Source organism: Echinops telfairi, unplaced genomic scaffold (genome assembly GCF_000313985.2).
Source record: "Echinops telfairi isolate 266 unplaced genomic scaffold, ASM31398v2 ScPeMD7_443;HRSCAF=831, whole genome shotgun sequence".
NCBI lineage: Eukaryota > Metazoa > Chordata > Mammalia > Afrosoricida > Tenrecidae > Echinops > Echinops telfairi.
In genome coordinates, this window is record NW_022104341.1 from 7,599,741 (window position 1) to 7,618,410 (window position 18,670).

Sequence of the window (18,670 nt, forward strand, 5' to 3'; positions counted from 1 at the left end):
AAAAAAAAAAAAAGAATAACAACGGCACCCCCAACATAGCCTAAAATACTGAAGATGTTTCTGAATTGGTACAAAATCACAAACGATATAGATCATCTGTTTCTATATTCTTCTTCAACTTGATAACCGCGCTTCTTCAAGGAATGGGAAAGGAAATTAAAAAACAAAATGATGAGTATCACCATAAACACCTGTGACAGCTTTCCTGGATTCTATTTAGGTGTGCAGCAATTCATGGGGGCAGGGGCTGTGACACTACTCCAACACTCTCCCTCACTGCCATCCAGTCAGCGCTGACTCACAGACCTTAGGGAGCAGGGTGCAACGGCTGAGGGGTTTCAGGCTGTTTGCAGGAGGAGAATGCCTGTCTGTCTCTCGAGGAGCAACTAGTGATTCTGAACTGCTGACCTTGTGGTGAGCAGCCCAGCTCCTAACAACTAGGCCCTGGGCCTCTTCTCATTTAAAGCTAGGAAGCTTTTCCTGATTGCTTCTCCAAATGTAATTCTTTCTTCCTTTTTTAAATGCAGACCTTCTCCTTCCATTGGTGGAGCCAGAAGTTTGGACATCCTCAGGGCTATCTTTTCGTGAGCCAAGACAAGGGCTTGCACTGAGCTTTCTGAGCTCTGGACCCGAGATAACAGAAACGGACTTCTGTTACATGAATATAACCATTCTTTTCCAGAGGCAAATTATTAATAGGTCCTTAAAACCACCTGTGCATTCTTAATTACGTATGTTCAAAGGTAGAATGAGTGTGTTTAGTAATAAGACTCTGTTAAGGGTGGAAACCTTTTCTGTCATTTAATATGACACTTTGTATCACACAGATACCTTTTACTTCAAAGTGATCTAGAAACAAAGATTTGGAGCCGGAACTTGACAATACTCAAAGATGATGACAATCCGTTTTAAGAGTGTATCTGGACAATGATAACCTCCTGTTTGGTATTCTGTTTCTATATTGTTGGTTGTCGTTTTAAAGTGATACTTTGTACATGAAATGCAGGAGAGGTAAGTCTCTAGACACAGTAACTGGAAATGGCAGGGGAGGGAAGGTATGGCAGGGAAGGTTGGGGGAAAAAGGGGAGCGAATAACGATGAGTACAAAAACAAAGAAAATGCTCTAAAATGGATTGTGGTGATAACTGTATAGTTTTTGATGCGATTTAACTATTTAATTGTATGATACGTGAATTATATGTCAATGAAACTATTTATCGTATATACTCTGGTATAAACCGACCCACATATCAGCCGAGACACCTAATTTTACCACAAAAACTGCATTAAAAATGTGCTGAAAAACTTGGGTTATGCACAAGTATATACGGTAAAATAAAATTGTGACAGAGCACAAACCATAGGAAACCAATGCTCCCATCCAATCTACACCTGATTTTTTTTCTTTCAATTGTCTTATGAATTTAAATTACTTTTAAATTACTCTTATGAACTTACAGCTTGCTTTGCTTGCCTTCAAACAGGCAGATACATTTCTTTAACACTAGGCAGAAAGGTCTGAAATCTATATAAGCTGCAACCATATCATTTAGCATCCTGAAATTGGTTAATGATTTTTAAATCTCTTGAGCAATGTAGGTTTCAAGACCTAGAGGATAAAAGAAGTACACAATAGCCTTTCTGACAATTTTAAGTAAACTGCTTGAAATGATTTCATTAGAAAAATAACTACACAAATACATGTTGACATGCATATAGGACCTGTACTGATTTCTGTCTTCTGAGAGCAACACAAATAAGACAGAAAAAGTTCACAAAAACCAGAGTCTGACCAGAATGCAAATAAAAATATAATAGATGATTAAAAATATTTTTAATGGTTGTTTTAAAAAATATTAAGTTATTGAATTTATCACAAACATATGGATCTTTCTAATTAACCACTGCCCTCAAGTGGGTCTGACTCAGAACAACCCTGTCTAGCGCCTCTGAGGCTTTTGTAAATACTTATGGGAGCAGACAGTCTCAGTGTTCTCCTGGAGAGTGGCAGGTGGGCTTAAACCACTGACCTTTTGGTCAGCAGTCCAGTGCTTACCTGTCAGTGCCACCAGGACTCCTTTTTTCAATCTAAGAAAACTTCTGATTTAATTTAAACATAAAAATTCTAAACATACTGACTGATCTTCATTTTTACTAGCATGTACAATAAGTAAATCTTGGCTGAGACATTCCTATTTAGAGATTATTATACCAAGCAACAAACATACACATTCAATACACAAAATACACATACATAAATGATACACACAATTATAGTAGAATGGTCCCTTGACAGGAAATCTATTCTGTTGATTTAGCTTTCTATTTAACACTACTTATAAAGTGCAAAGGATTTGTTATTCGAAGTCAAGCTGCCGAGAGTACCAAAATGAAAAAGCTGTGACTAGTCATACGTCAGTCTACTGTGTGTACCAGTGCTCTAATCTCTTTAAAACTTTATATCGGCAAGGCACAAATACTGATACTTTGGGGTGCATGACTCAGAATAAATTCAGTCTAACCAGTATGACTATGGATTCTGCTTCAATAAGTAGAATAACAAGCCTGGTATTTGACCTTAATGCACAAAGTCAAAATTCCACCTGCTGAAATGTAGCTTTGCTGTGGGCTGAGTCAAGGAAGCAAATACATCAATAAAGCTCCAAAGCAGTCGAGTGACTCATTAACTTAGAAGGTAAACATATTTTAAAGATTATGATGCTCGGGACAAGAAAAGGATAGCGTCCTGAGATAGGTCAGTTTATAGCAGCGTCCAGATTTCAGCCTCCCACACATAATCGTTAGATGTTCAGCCTCCACCCTGTTTGTATATGCCCTTCCAGTTATACTTGCTTGTATGTATCATTCTCAATTGGTAGTAGATCGTATGCCATTGCCTGAAAGGTCAGTTCATGCAGGACAGTGGAGACAGGATCAAAGCCACGGTCAATTATCAAGAGCTGGGAATGTGTTTTCCCCTAAAATTACAAGACAGAAAATGCCTTAAGAAACTTTCATTTCTTTGTGTACACATATTTCTTAGAAAACAAGAGATTTCCCCTAAACTCCACTCTGTCCCTTCTCTCCATAAATTAAAAAAATGGCTAATTGTCTTCAAAATGTAAAGTTATCTTTTAAAAATAAGCTGAGTGGCACAATGAGGGGGAAGAAAACAAGACCACACAGTCACTGGCTTTCGTAATTAGACTAAAAATCTATACTCAGTAAGATACTGTTCTGAAAGTACTTTTTAAAAAAATCAACATTTGGCATGCACTAAATCTAGTCTCTTGTGAACTCAGCTCTATAAATACTAAAACTGATGTAAATTATGAGTAATAGCTGCTACATGTGCTCGTTCTGCTAAACATTGTGCTCGGGGAGGTATTTCACTTATTCTCAGAGCACCCCTGTAAGACAGGATGAAATGCAGGCAGGAAGGCTTGAGATTCAGTAAGGTCATGGAGAGTAAGTGACAAAGTGTAGATCTGATCCCAGATCTGCTTCATTCATAGTCAGTGCTCTTAACCACTCTGCTATTTTAAAAGATTATATTCATGCAAGCTAAGACAGTAAATCACAATTGAAGTCTTATTATCATTTATTCACAAACAGCATTCATCACTAAACTATGAATGGTGATGAGAAAAATTATTGCTAATATCAGTATTTTGCATAATTTATTTTTAAACAGTAATTTGGACATATTTTCAAAGCAATGAGATTACAATTAATTTCTCTTTAGTTACATGTAACAATGTAATATAAATTACTTATGTTAGATTTTTTTTACATGTTAATTATTCACATATTTAAGTCAACTTTGAGACGTATTATATAGTGGTTCAGAGAATAGTCTATAGCATCAGACAGATCTGTGGTTGAATCCACCACTTTCTTACAAGACTGGGTAAGCTTAACTTGTTTACAATCCCAGTATCCTTATTTATAAAATGAAATACAATAATAGAACCTATGCCTATGTTTTTATAAACATCAAATGTTTCTGTAAACATCAAAATGTTTCTATAAACATCACGTTTCTGTAAACATCAAATGTCAGAAAACTATGATTCATTTAGCTTGGTGCCTGGCTTTCAGTAAGCCCTCAGTAAATTGGAGCTCTGCGTCTTCAGACATACAAGAAGGAAAAACACAGTGCTGTATAAGTGCCAGCTTGGAGATTAGGGCAGCCTGGGGAAGGTAGTATCACTGGGCCTAGAGTCAAGAGAGGTTTCAAAAGGCAGGTGACACTTTAGCAAAACATTGAAGAAAAAGGATCAAGCATTTGAAGAATGAGTATTTCCCTAGCGGAAATATTAGAAAGGACACATTTATTCTTTGTAGTTTTGTCCCCCCCCCCCCTACTGAAATGGCTTAAGACTGACTAAAGCAACAGTCACTATACCACAGTCCATGTCTCTTCCTCCACTGAGAAAACATTTATTGCACTACTAAATGCACCAAGCCATCTGTCTTCATAATGACACTTAATACACTGAACCAGTAACTTTAGAAGTTCTAAACTAACATAATATCTGAGTTCAGACATTTCATCATAACCAAGTTGTCTTTTTGGGTGAATTTTGACTTTTTTTTTTTTCTGTTTCTGCTCAAAGAATCTTAATATCCATGCAATAAACTCTCTTCTGCTCTGCTAGATTTAGTCAAGCTCAAGGGCCTCTTCTGGTGGATGCCGTTCAAGACCGCAGCCTGGTCTGGCCTATGTTCGTATTACACTTGAAGCTTTTTTCTTCATTTCCTCGCCTCTCTCTCGCCTCATCTATCAACAGTTCGGTCCTTCGATTCTCCAGCTTCTGTCATATGGCTTCCTAACCCTCAGGCACCACATCTTTCAGGCCCCTCAGGCTCCTAAAATGCTGATGTTCTCCACGTTCCACGCTTAGCCATCTGTCACTTTATAATCTGAATAAGAGACAGTAACAGCTGTCATTTATTAAATTGCTATACCTGCCAACACTTACATATGTACATGTTGACTCATTCAATTCTCATACCAGTCAAGCAAGGGAGAGACTTTATAAAATCCATTTAATATATGGAAAACAAACTCAGGTAACTAATTTAGCCATGGTCACAGGCTAATAATAATAGAAATATCTGACATCGATTACGTAAATGTTTATTTACTGGTAAGCATTGTTCTAAGAATGTTAGATGTCAATCCTCTCAATGCTCAATGTCATAAAATAGATCACCGTATACTATCTCATATTATCTGAGATACAGAGAAGTTACACATAACTGGGTTAAAGACAGGGCCAAGATTTGGACACAGTGCTGACTTTAAAACTCGTATTACCTCCCATCAAAACCAGACAGTCCATTATAGTGTCTGCCATACTTATGGTCATGATTTCCATATCAATATTAGTAAATTAACAAACAACAGTGCTTTGAGGGTACAAAGGACTAAGAAGGACTTTATGTACAATACCTTTATTTGGCTCTTTTCATCCAGTTTGTAGTAGTTTTCAAGTTTGTTTTCAACAAGCTGTGCAAGTTTATTGGCATTATCTAAAGGTTTGCTGGAAATGAAAAGTTTAAACAATTATTCTTTTAGGTCATAATTCACAGTATCATAAAATCAAAGTTTAAAATGAAACCAAAAAATGTCTTAATCTGAACATTTTAATACATGGAAAAGTTCAGATAATAAAATACCAAATGTGTATTTTATGAAACCCCGATGCCTGGAATGTAATGGATCCTGGTGGCATAGTGGTTAAGCACTTGCCCGTGAAATGTCAGCACACTCCACTGAAGAGGTAGCAGCCCGCTGTTGTAAAGACTAGTCTTGGCAGCCCTATGGGGCGATTCTACTCTGTCCTACAGGGTCACTAGTTAGAACTAAGTCAGAATTGACTCAACAACACTGGGTTTGGTTTTTTAAGTTTGCTTGGTTTGGAATTTACAAATGTAAATGTCCTAAGTTTCAGATATACTTAATATAAAGGAAATAAAGTATTATAAATAGAGTTGCCTTTTCCTTTCTTCCTCAAATCCTAGTCCTCTCCCTTACATCTAACCCAAAGCAACCACTACTATGGATTTAGCGTATTCCTCCAGTCATTTCTCCATGCCCTTCCACACACCCACTCTTCACGTATCCATATGGTTAGGTTCCACAGAATGCTAGCAACCCTATAAAACAGAGTAGAACTTCCCCATAGGGTTTCCAAAGCTATCACCTTTACAGTAGCTAGCTGGTAGCTTTGGAGGGCCGACCTCTTGCGGGCAAGTGCTTAACCAGTATGTCACCAGGATCCATTGAATTCCAGACATATGTTGTTGTTGCTGTTAGGTGCCGTCGAGCCCGTTCCGACCCATGGTGACCTATGCACAATAGAATGAAACAGCGCTTGGTCCTGAGCCAGCCTTATCTCCCTGAGCCTGTGATGGCACCATAGGTCAGTCCATCTCGCGGAGGGCCTTCCTCTTTTTGCTGCCCCTTCACTTTACTAAGCATGATGTCCTTCTCCAGGGACAAGTCTCTACTAACAATACGTCCAAAGTATGTAAGATGAAGTCTTGCCATCCTTGTCTCTAAGGAGCACTCAGGCCAAATTTCTTCCAGGACAGATCGGTTTGTCCTTTTAGTAGTCCATGGTACTTACAATGTTCTTCACCAGCACAGTTAAAATGTATTGATTCCTCTTTGGTCTTCCCTATTCAATGTCCAACTTTCATAAGCATATGAGGTAACTGAAAATAACATGACTTGGGTCGGGAGCATCTTAGTCCTCAAAATTACATCCTTGCTTTTCAATACTCGAGACATAATTAAATATGCATTTGATATACTATTAACTGAACTTTTCCACATTTATTAAAATATTCAGATTGTTATGTGAAAATCAGCATTATGGAAAAAGGGATTATGACATTAGGTCATAAAATAGAAAATAACTACATCATTACATAACTGTCATATTTCATCATTATGTAAGTGCCCAATTATGGCTTTACATAACTATTTCATAACTATAAAATCAAGGCCCAGCCAAATTGCCACATACCCTTAACCAACACATCCAGCATTACTCTCACCATGGTGTGTGCTAAACTCAGATGTATGCTGTTAATGGCAAAAATAGTTGGATAACAGATCTTTTACTACTGTCAAAAATGCAAAACTTCAAGCAATATGAAAGTAAGGGAGGAGCAGGCATGTATATGAGAGGGCGCCAAAAAATTCATGGAAAATGGAATTTAAAGATACTGGAATTAAAAAAAAAACATTTTGAAGCTTCTTCATTCACTGACATTGAATCAATTCTGATCTTATAGATATGTGTGTGTATATGTCATATATATTTTATATTTTGTGACTTTAAGTATTTTTATAAATGGCACATCAACATGTTTTTGAGATCTATTCACCTTGATATAAATATCAGATTTATTTAGTTTAGTTTTATACAGTATATAACCAGACAAATAATACTGGATTCTATGTATTCATTTATATTTAAGTCATCCTCAATTTTATATTATTACAAACTTCTGAAACAAGTATCCTTGTGAATGTACTTATTTCTCTATGGTATATTACATCTACAAGTGTCGTTCTGGGTTAGAGAAGTGTCATTTCTGGGTTATGTAATTTTAATATTTTAGTCTAGATATTTTAATAATTTAAATCTAGATATTATAAAATTACTCTCTATATTCACTGACCATTATCCCTCCAACCTGTTCTCTAACACTAGTCAACTTTCTAACAGCCAACTGCATGTCATTATCATCTATAAGGATGCATTTCTATTCTACATTGCAACTTCATGACCAGTGTTATTATTACTAACTTCTAAGATGGCATAGGGTCGCTATGAGTTAGAACCAAGTCAATAATACCTAACAACAACAATAAGACTATAAGAAAACAGTTTGAAAAGTTCAACTATCAGGCCAACCTCAAAAATATTTGGTCTCATTCTGAGGGTGTCACAGTATTAAAGACTTTTTAGGTTAAATACCTTAAAAACAAAATGGCAAATATAAAATGAGAAGTTTTTTTACTTTAAAATATTTTCATTAAAATAATTTTATGTTTTTGCTTTAAAAGAATTTCAAAAAGAAATTATGTCATATTAGAACTACATTTTAAATTCTATAATGTGTAAAGGAATAATTTGCACAAGAACATTATAGAGTTTTAATAGCTTTTATTATTACTTATTATAGTAACCCAAAACAAGTCTATAGGTGAGCTGTTATATTATACATTTGTATTATTTAGTCATTTCCTTGAATATAAAGAATCATCAAAAGCACACTGAAATCTAGTAGGAGCTCTAAATTCAGCACCAGGGAAGTCCAGAATGGAATCAGCATAATATATGTAAGGAAAACAATGTTTTTATTCCTCAGGTATGAGTAAAGAGCTTGTTTGGTAATACCTGAAATAAGGAAATTTTTTTTCCCTAAGTAATTAACAGTGGATTTTAAAGAACTAGGTAAGAATGATATAACTTAAATGCAGGGTAGCACATGACTCTTAAATAATTCACCCAGCTAACCTGACAAAGGACAATATTCAAATGAAAGAACTCTTGAAAGAGAGCAAATATATATACAAACTACTTAAGAAACCCTGGCCCCACAAAGCTATTTGGCTATTGGATCTAGATACAGTCAAAGGCACCCAGAAAATATGACTGCTTAAAATTGGTGGACATTAATGATAAAATATTAGACAGGTACATACCATCACTCATCTGTTAGTTTGTTGTACTGTGGGTTTGTGTGTTGTTGTAATGTTGGAAACTACGCCACTGGTAATATCAAGCCCCAGCAAAGAGACCATGGTTAACAAGTTTTAGCAGTTTCCAGACTATCAAAATACTACCCAAAAAAGTAGGGTGACTGATTCTAAGGGATCAGTCACTGAAGGCTATGCACAGCAGCAGAATACTGTGAGACATGATTCACGGGCGAACTCACTGTCATCGAGTCAATTCTGACTCTTACCGACCATACAGGGCAGGGCAGAACTGCCCTGTGGATTTCCAAGACTGTAACTCTGTACAGGAGTAGAAAGCCTCATTTTTCTCCTGAGGAGTGGTTTCGAACTGCTGACCTTATGTGTAACCACTGTGTAACCACTATACCAGGAGAGCTCCTGGTGAGATATAGTGCTGGTATTATCAGATATTGTGCTGAAAGAGGAGTCTCTTAGGGTGGAAGGTATTCACAGTACAACTGGGGACAAGCTGTCTCCTCCATGTAGAGTCAACCTTAATGACATGGACAGAGTGGATGGAGCAAAGCTATTAGAACCTTCATTTGCCGATGAGACATGACCCAAAATGAGAAGCAAAAACTGCAAGCATCCATTAATAATCAAAACTTGGAAGGTATGAAGTATGAATCTAGGAAACTGGAAGACATCCAACATGAAATGGAATGCATAAAGATCAACATCCTGAGCATAAGTAAATGGATTGGACTGATATTGGCCATTTTGAGTCTGACAATCCCATGCATGGCATACTCTGCTGAAATGACAAATTCATGAGGAGTGGTGTCAGATTAGTCATCAGAACGAACATTTCAAGATCCATCTTGAAGTAAAATGCTGTCTAGGATAGGATAATATCTATATACCTATCAGGAGGACTAGTTCATGCAACCATTATTCAACTTTATGTACCAACCACTACATTAGGCAGTCATGAAGAAATTGAAAAATTCTACCAACTTGTTCAGTCTGGCATTACTCAAACATGCAATGAAGCATTAATAATGACTGGTGATTTGAGAGTACACGCTGGAAACAAGAAAGCTCAGTAGTTGGAAAACATTGCGGTTGTGATAGATCTAATGTTGGAGACTGCACGACAGACTTTGGAGATATGAATACCTGTGGGCCTCACCAGATGAAATATGCAGGGGGAAACCTCCCAGAATCGCCACCCACTCCCCCCAAAAGCTATGTGTTTACAGTTTTTTCCCTTTTATAACCCCTGTATTTACTGACTCCACACTCCCTTGCCCCAACTCATATACAAGCAAAAAATATAATTTGTGCAGCATAAGTTATTCAATGAGTAAAACCAATATCTACTAATAATCTTGGTAAAGCACAAATTTTCATTCTTCCAAATATTTAATAATTACCACACCTATTGACAATAATGAAAAATTCAATAAATTGTCTAAATAAGTCTGATATATTTTGTTTATTGTCATAATTTACATGTAAATTAAGTGTTTTAAGTATACAGTTCTATGAATTTGGCAAATACATATCTGGACAATTGCATATTTACAGGTTTTACAAAACAACTTTACCACCTTCAAAGTACTCTCCATTACATTCATTACATTTATCAAATCTGTGATTCCATTTTTGGAAACATTTTTCAAACTCATCTGTTTGGATGAATAACAGCACTCCCTCAGTTTTTTCTTCATCTCTTCTATATCATCAAATCACTGTCCTTTCACGTCCCTCTTCATTTCAGGAAACAAAAAGAAGTTGCACAGAGTGAGGTCAGGTGAGTAAGATGGGGCAAGAGAGGCATGCTGGTTTTTTGCCCAAACTGGAACACTAAGCATGAGCTGGTGCATTGTCATAGTAGTAAAACAAGTCCCCCATCTGCCACAAGTCAGGCATTTTTTGTCACATACTATTACGCAATCTTCTCAGAAGCTCTAAGTCAGTGGTTCTCAACCTTCCTCAATGCCGCAACCCTTTAATACAGTTCCTCAGGTTGTGGTGATCCCCAACCATAAAATTATTTTTGTTGCTACTTCATAACTGTAATTTTGCTACTGTTATGAATTGTAATGTAAATATCTGATATGCATGAGGTATTTTCATTATTACAAATTGAACATAATTAAAGCATAGTGATTAATCATAAAAACAATATGTAATTATATATTGTGAAATATTTATTTCTAAGTACAAGTAAATGAAATTTTGTCTTGTAGCATGGTGTAGCATGGGTAACAGTCTTCATGGCAGGTACTCGTATATGGGCGTATCTGCATGTGTGCGGGCCCACCTGGAGACGGATAGAGGAGTAAAATATGTGTTTTCTGATGGTCTTAGGTGACCCCTGTGAAAGGGTCGTTCAACCCCCCAAAGGGGTTGCGACCCACAGGTTGAGAACCGCTGCTCTAAATAGAAAAGTTGGTCAACAGTCTGACCTGGTGGACCAAATTCCAAATGTACTATCCCCCTGCTCACATAAAAAAAAGGCAAATGAGCATCATCTTCATCTTTGATTTCACTTGACCAGCTTTTTGGGGTGCGAGATGATGATGGTGTCTTCCACTGGCTTGATTGGTGTTTGCTTTTAGGGTCATAAGAATAGCACCATGTCTCGTCACCAGCAATGACCCTGAAAAAAGTCTGGGTTGTTTCCGAGCTGTTCTTTTAAAGCACAAGGTGTTTCCACTCATGTTCTTTCTGCTGGTCAGTCAGAACCTGAAGCACAAATTCCACAGCGACCCTTCTCATTCTCAAATCTTCTGTTAAAATTCGCTGAACTGAGCTCCAAGACAGTTCAGATAGCTCCCTATCTTTTCAATGATCTGTCGTCAGTCTTTGAGCACAAGTGCATGAATTTTGTCCACATTTTCATCCATTTGAGAAGTTGACAGACATTCTGAAAAAGGTTTGTAATCAATTGACATTTCACCTTTTTTGAAATGAGAAAACCATTCATACACTTGAGTTTTTCCGATAGCATTGTCCTTGTAAGCTATGTTTAATATCACAACTGTTTCTGTGGCATTTTTCCTGAGCAGGAAACAAAATTTCACAGCCGCACGCTATTCTCTAAAATTGGCCATCACAAAAAACAAGATTCGAGTGAAACTGCTTCTACGAAAAAATTCACTGTGACCAGAGAGAACCTTTCCAGGTGATGCCACTGGGTGTATCAACTCAGAGCGAGTTGCTCAATGCTTGCCTAAAGGGAAAAATGTGTACTATGAAAGCTCTGCCTAACAGAGCTTTTTTCTGTTTTGTTGGGGGTTGGGGGTACCCCCTTATATATAACATAGGAATCAAACTGACAACATCTGTGGGAAGAGACAATGAAGAAGCTCAGTATGATCAGTCAAAAACAAGGACAGGGGCCAACTGTGGAATAAAGCATCAATTGCTCATATGTAAGTTCAGGTTAAAGCTGAAGAAAACTGAAACAAATCCATGAGAGCCAATACACAACTTTTAATATTTCCCCTTGATTTTCTAGACCATCTCAAGTACAAAAAGCACTGGAAGCCCTTAATAGTCTATGCCAAGAAGTTTGGAAGACAGTTACCTGGCCGACTAACTGGAAGAGATCCGTACTTGTGCCCTTTCCAAAAAAGGTGACCCCACAGAATGTGGAAATTATCAAACAATATCATTAACATCAAACGCAAGTAAAATTTTGTTGAAGATAATTTAAAAATGGCTGCAGTAGCACATTGACAGGGACCTGCCAGAAATCGAGTCCGAATCAGGAGAGGATATGGAACAAGGAACATCATTGCTGACATCAGCTGAATCTTGGTTGAAAGCAGACTACCAGAAAGATGCTTATTTGTATTTTATTAACTATGCAAAGGCATTCAACTGTGTCAATCATAACAAATTATGGATAGCATTGAAAAGAATGGGAATTCCCAATCACATAATTGTGCTCATGTGGAATCTGTACACAGACCAAGAGGTAATAGTTGGAATAGGCCCCGGGAACACTGACTGCCTGGTTTACGATCAGGAAAGGTGTGTGTTAGGGCTAAACCTTCCATCATAGTTACTCAATCTAAATGCTGACTACAAGAACAAGACATCAAGACGGGAGGAAGGCTCGTTACCAAGCTGTGATACGCAGTGAGATATTTTATTGTGCCAGCCTGGCCGATAAACACAAGTGGGATTAACTGAAGGGCAGAGAGATAAATGGCTTGGTGAGCCTCGCCTTTCTTGTCATTCACTCTTTGATCATTGGACCAGTGTGCAGCTGCCTTGCTTGTTCTGTGCCTCAATTTAAAAGCTACACTACCTGTGGGACGCCTAGCCTGTGGACTGTGTCCCTGTAAGTTGAGGTCCCTTTAAGACATCTCTGGAGGTGGGGACTGGCGGTTGGTGACCTGCCTTGTGATTGGCTGCTGTGCTGACATAGCCTACCTCTCTCTATAAATAAAGGAAGATCTGGCAGCAGAGTAGACTTGAAGGACTGCTAGTCTCTCACAACTCTGTCACAGGAGTGAGTTGCATTGAGCCATTTGTAGTGCTTTATAATTTAACTGTTTCTTTCTTGTATTATATATTTATCTGTATATGATTTAACAGTTAATTTCTTGTTATATATCTAATTATCTTTATAAATAAATATATTAAATTATCAGCAATTTGGTTTTATCTCTTTAGAGAACCCTAACACACGCAGATAACACAACCTTGCTTGCTGAAAGTAAGAAGGACTTGAAGCACTTGCTGTTGAAAATAAAAAAACGAATAATCCCCATAACTGGACTAATAGATAACATGACAAGTGGAGGAAAGCTTGAAGTTGTCAAGTATTTCCTTTCCTTCTTTCCTCCCTTCTCTTTCTTTCTTTTCTTTTTCAATTATGTATGTGGTCTTTATTTTTCAGGCTAGCCTGGACTGCAGAGGGAACCTTTAAAAGGGGGTTGGTCTCTGGCCACTCCTTTTCTATCATTTAGGGGGCTTTCATAATTACTTCATGATTGCTCTCTTGGTATAGTTTTATTATTGGTTAGCATATGCTTCTTTTAGATTCTCTGGGACCGCCATGACTTCAGCAGCCAGATCCGTGCAGAGAGAAGTAAGTATTTCATTTTAATTGGATCCACAATCAATCCTCATGGAAGCAGCAATTACAACACTAAACAATGTATTCCACTTGGAAAATCTGGTGGATCTGCAAAGATGTCACTTTGAGAACTAAGGTGCTCCTGACCCAAGCCACGTTATTCTCCACTGCCCCCTTTTCACGTGAAAACCGTACACATGAATGAGGAAGACCAGTGAAGAATTGATGAGTTGGCATTGTGGGGCTGGTTAAGAATTCTGCAAGTACCACACACTGCCAGAAGAACAAACAAATCTGGTTTGGGGAAAAAATACAGCCAGGATACTCCTACGAAGTGAGGATGGCGCTACTTTGACTCACATACGTTGTACATGTTATCAGAGGAAACCAGTCCCTGGAAAAGGCCATCATGCTTGGCAAAGTAGAAGATCAGTGTAAAAGAGGATACCCCGAACCAGGTGATTGACAGGTTCAGACACGGTGGCCGTTGTAGGACGAGGCACCGTTTGTTCTGTTGTGCACGGGTGACTATGAGTTGGAACCAACTGGACAGCACCCCACACAACAGCATTCCCTGCATGTCAACAAAGACACATTTCCTACATGCTGTTTGAAAGCCATGGAAAATGCCTGTAAATCATACCAAACTTAAGCTGTCAAATTCAGTAACAAAGGCTTAAAATTAAACTTAAGGCTTAAACTTTAAATCTCTTAGATGCAGAACATAATTTTACAAGGAAAATAAAGTCTGCAAATCAACAGGTAACAGAAGCATCACTTACCTGTATAATGAACAGCAAATAGAAACCCTAACCTGGACAGACACTGTTTAGTTTCTTACCTTTTATATCTTACTCCAGGATTTTCATCCAGGGTGGCACATACTGTAACTATCTGCTCAGCCATCACTTCCATAATGGCATCTTTTTCATTTGCATTATTAGGGTCTGGACTGTAACAGTAATAGAATGCATCTGGTACATCAAGAGTATACACCTAAATCAGACCAAGAAAGGCACACCATCAACCTGGAGACTAGATTTTTAAAGTAAGTCAGGACAAAGCAGCTAGTACTTGGGACTGTAGAAAATGTAAAAGACACTTGTACTAAACATAGTGTTTCTTGAAACAACTGTTTTTACCTTAGTCAATCTCATTTTCTGTCACCTTGATCTTATTTATTTTGTTGTTCATACACACAATAAAACATAGACCAATTCAACAGTTTCTACTTGTACAATTCAGTGATGCTAATTACATTCCTCAAGTTGTGCAACCATTCTTGTCTGGATTATCTGAGTTGTTCCGCCCTCATTAATATAAACTCGATACCCCCTCCCATTTCCTATTTAATCTTTCAAGTTGCCAGTCAATTCGATCCTGCTTAACCAAAATGAAACTCACTGCCATGAGCTGATGCTGATTCATAGCAACTCTACAGATAGTTCTTAAAAGCAGACCGTGCTCAAGAGAAAATCCTTGTTTACTAGTTAAGCTAAACTATTGTTCCACTTTTAAATGACTTCGGGAATATTTGGTTTAAGGTTTAAAGATGATCTTAGAGCAACAGTCTCAGGGGCTCACTCATTCTCCATGGCTCCAAAAAGTCTAGTCTATGAGAATATGAAATTCTGTTCTGCATTTCCCTCTTTTGATCAAGATTCTTTGATCAAAATATTTAATAATGGTAGCCAGTCACCATCTAGGTCTCCTGGCAAAGGCTGTTGCTCATCGTGACAATTAGCCACGTAGCTCATATCATCCTCCTATTCTGATTTTCCTTCCTCATTGTCCCAAAGAAACAGAGACCGATTGTGCCTTGGATGGCTACGTGCAAGCTATGAAGACCCCAGGCACTTCACAAAGAACCAAGAGGTAGAACAGAAGCAAGAAGCACTACAAATGCTGTTAGACCAGCAGTTCTCAACCTGTGGGTCGCAAACCCTGTGGGGGTCAAACAACACTTTCATAGGGGTCACCCGAAGCAAAATTACAGTTATGAAGTAGCAACAAAAATAATTTTATGGTTGGTACGTCACCACCACATGAGGAACTGTATTAAAGGGTCTTGGCATTAGGAAGGTTGAGAACCACTGCTAGGCCAGTTAACTGAGATGCCCCAAGGAACCATGACCCAAAACCTTCCAATCTTCAAACCAAATCCCATGAGGTGTTTGGTTGTAATAAGCTACATCTGCAGCAAATTTTTTTTGGGGGGGTGGGGGTGTCGTTTCTTATAAATATGTCTATCTAACTTTTTACAAGTGTCTACCTCGCTGACAGCAGTTACAATAATTGGCTCTGCAACCCCATTCTTAATTACGGAGATTTTTCCATCACCACTACCCTCCTTTCCTTCCTCTCACTGCCACCTGATAATCACTAATAAACTCTGGTCTCTGTCTATCTGCCTTTTTTTGACTTGATCTAAGCGAGGCCATAGAGGATTTGTTCTTATGATTGACTTATTTCTTCCAACATGTCTTCATGCTCCACCCATACTGTCGCACACAGCAAGTTCTCGTTTCTCCTCCTGGAATCAGTAGCGTTCCACAGTATGGATGTACACTTAGTTTGTCCATTCATCTGCTGATGGGATTGAGGATGCTCCCACCTTTCGGCTATTGTGAACAGTGCTGCAATGACTACCAGTGTACACCTCTCTCTCTGAATCTGTTTTCAATTTTTGGGGGATATATAACTAAGAACGGAATTCTTGGGTCATAGGGTAGCTCTATGTTTAGTGTGTGCTTTAAGAAACTGACACACAGTTTTCCATAAGGTAATACCATTTTGCTTTCCCATTAGTAGTGGATTAGTGTTCCAATGTCCCCACTTCCTACCCAAGGTACCTACTTTATGTCTTTTTTTTTTAATCCTAGGGGAGGTAGTTGTATCTCATTGTGGTTTGATTTGCATCTCTCTGAAGGTTAATGATGTTTTGATGTGTTGTTGGCATCTGTATGCCATTTTTGTTGACATGTTTATCCAAGTCCTTTCCCGGTTCATGACCGGGGTATTTGTCTTTCTGCTGTTAAGCTTCAATGTCTTACAAGTATTTTGATCATTAGATATTTGTTGGATATATGGTCATTGTTTTCACACTTTCCTGTTTCAACTCTGTCCTGTTTAGTCTAATTCTTGTGTCTTTTATAGATTGTACTGTTTCCTTTTCACTACATGTCCAATAAATGGCTGAAGGAACTGGAGGCAGTCTGAAATAAAAATCTGCTATCTGGTACACAGAAATACAATAAAGCAAAAAACGGGCCTTATATTAGACATTATTAATTTTCCATAGATGATCATGTATTTCAATTCTATAGCTTATATTCCTATGTCCTTAAAATTGGAATCTACTATCCAAAATGGGATGGCAGTGTGCCGCACTAGTATGTCTTGAAATATCTTCTGTGAAATATTACAGACACAATAATTCAACCAAAATAAGTATTTATTTATGTGCAAAGACTGTATTAAAAGTTCAAGTCTCCCCTTTTCCTCCTTTCTAACGCTCCCCACCCTGCCATGAAACGTTCTTTAGACTACTGGCAAATGCTTTCTTCATCTCTGCCATCCACAATCTGCTTCCTAAGTACAGACACGCTTCCTCCTGCCACCCTGCTCTTCACACTAGTTCAGCTCCACTTCTACCTCCATCCTGTCTAGATCCTGTCTAGCATCTGTACCAGGCTTTGTAGTCCTGAAGATCAACTGTTCAGAAACTCACCTATTTTTTAATACTTCCCATGTACTTGCAAAAAAAAAAGTATACCTCACATTATTCCTTACGTTAAACCCTCTCCAATGTGAAGAGAATCTTTCCTTAATCCTTCTAACTCTTGGAAAAGGAGGAGTGGGTCAATTTTCTTCTACTTCGTGTCATTTCTAAATAATGGTGAATGTTCAACTTTGTGTCTTTGGAGCACTACCATACCAGACACTACCAATCTCTCCTGATTCATGGAGTTCCACTCTTCCTAAAAGGGGCCTTGGTAGTACAATGGGTTATAAGCTTGGCTGCTAACTGCAAGGTCAGCAGTGTGAACACACCAGCTTTACCTCTGGAGATAGATGAGGCTGTCTCCTCTTATGAAGATTTATAGCCTCAGAAAGTCCCGGCAGCAATTCCACTCTGTCTTATAGGTTCACTATGAGTAAGAATCAACTTTATGGCTGTGTGTTTATTTCTTAATCTTCTTCTTGAAGGAGCACTGGCATTGTTTGCAGGTAAACATTGGCCTTATAACTTCAAAGTCAGTAGTTCAAACCCACCAGCCACTCCAAGAGAGAAAGATGATGTTATTCAATCCCACAAAGATTTACACTGTGCACAGGGTCTCTGTGAGCCAGAATCACCTGGGCGGCAATGGGTTTGGTGGGTTTATTTTGGTTTGGTTTACTTTTCCTTAAAGACTTTAGGATGGCACTCATCATTGACTGCTCCAGCCCATTTCCTGCCATCAATGTTGGTGGAATTTGAAGCCTCCTACAATATATAGAAAGCTTCCCTACAGAGACAGTCTTGTTAGTGTACCTGTACCCTACTGCTCTCATTCCTATTCCTTCTGCTCTTCTGCACAGTTTGGCCCCTGTAACTTTGTATTTACACTATTCTCACCTGCTGGATTATCTTGTCTCTCTTCATGTCTGTCTTATAAAATCCTACTGATTATTCCACTCTTTCCCCAATTTCCATGTAAGAATTCATTTCTTCTTGTAACAATGACTGTGATCTGCTTCCCCGGTAGCCATTCTCCCATTACTTTCCAATAACCAAACAATAAAACCAAACCATGAGTCAATTCTGACTCATAGCAACATCCCAATTCTGTGTGTGTGTGTGTGTGTGTGTGCGTGTG

At 38.1% G+C, this 18,670-nt stretch overlaps 1 protein-coding gene across 1 annotated transcript in view; it reads right to left on the minus strand.

Moving 5' to 3' along the window:
- Nucleotides 1-18,670, minus strand: part of STXBP3 (syntaxin binding protein 3) — a 53,622-nt gene that overhangs the window by 15,374 nt on the left and 19,578 nt on the right. The window contains exons 7-9 of the mRNA XM_045292018.1: nt 14,650-14,804; nt 5,459-5,549; nt 2,854-2,978 (exon numbers count right to left, since the gene is read on the minus strand). Of these exons, the coding sequence (XP_045147953.1) occupies nt 2,854-2,978; nt 5,459-5,549; nt 14,650-14,804 (371 nt within the window). The remainder of the gene's footprint in view (nt 1-2,853; nt 2,979-5,458; nt 5,550-14,649; nt 14,805-18,670) is intronic.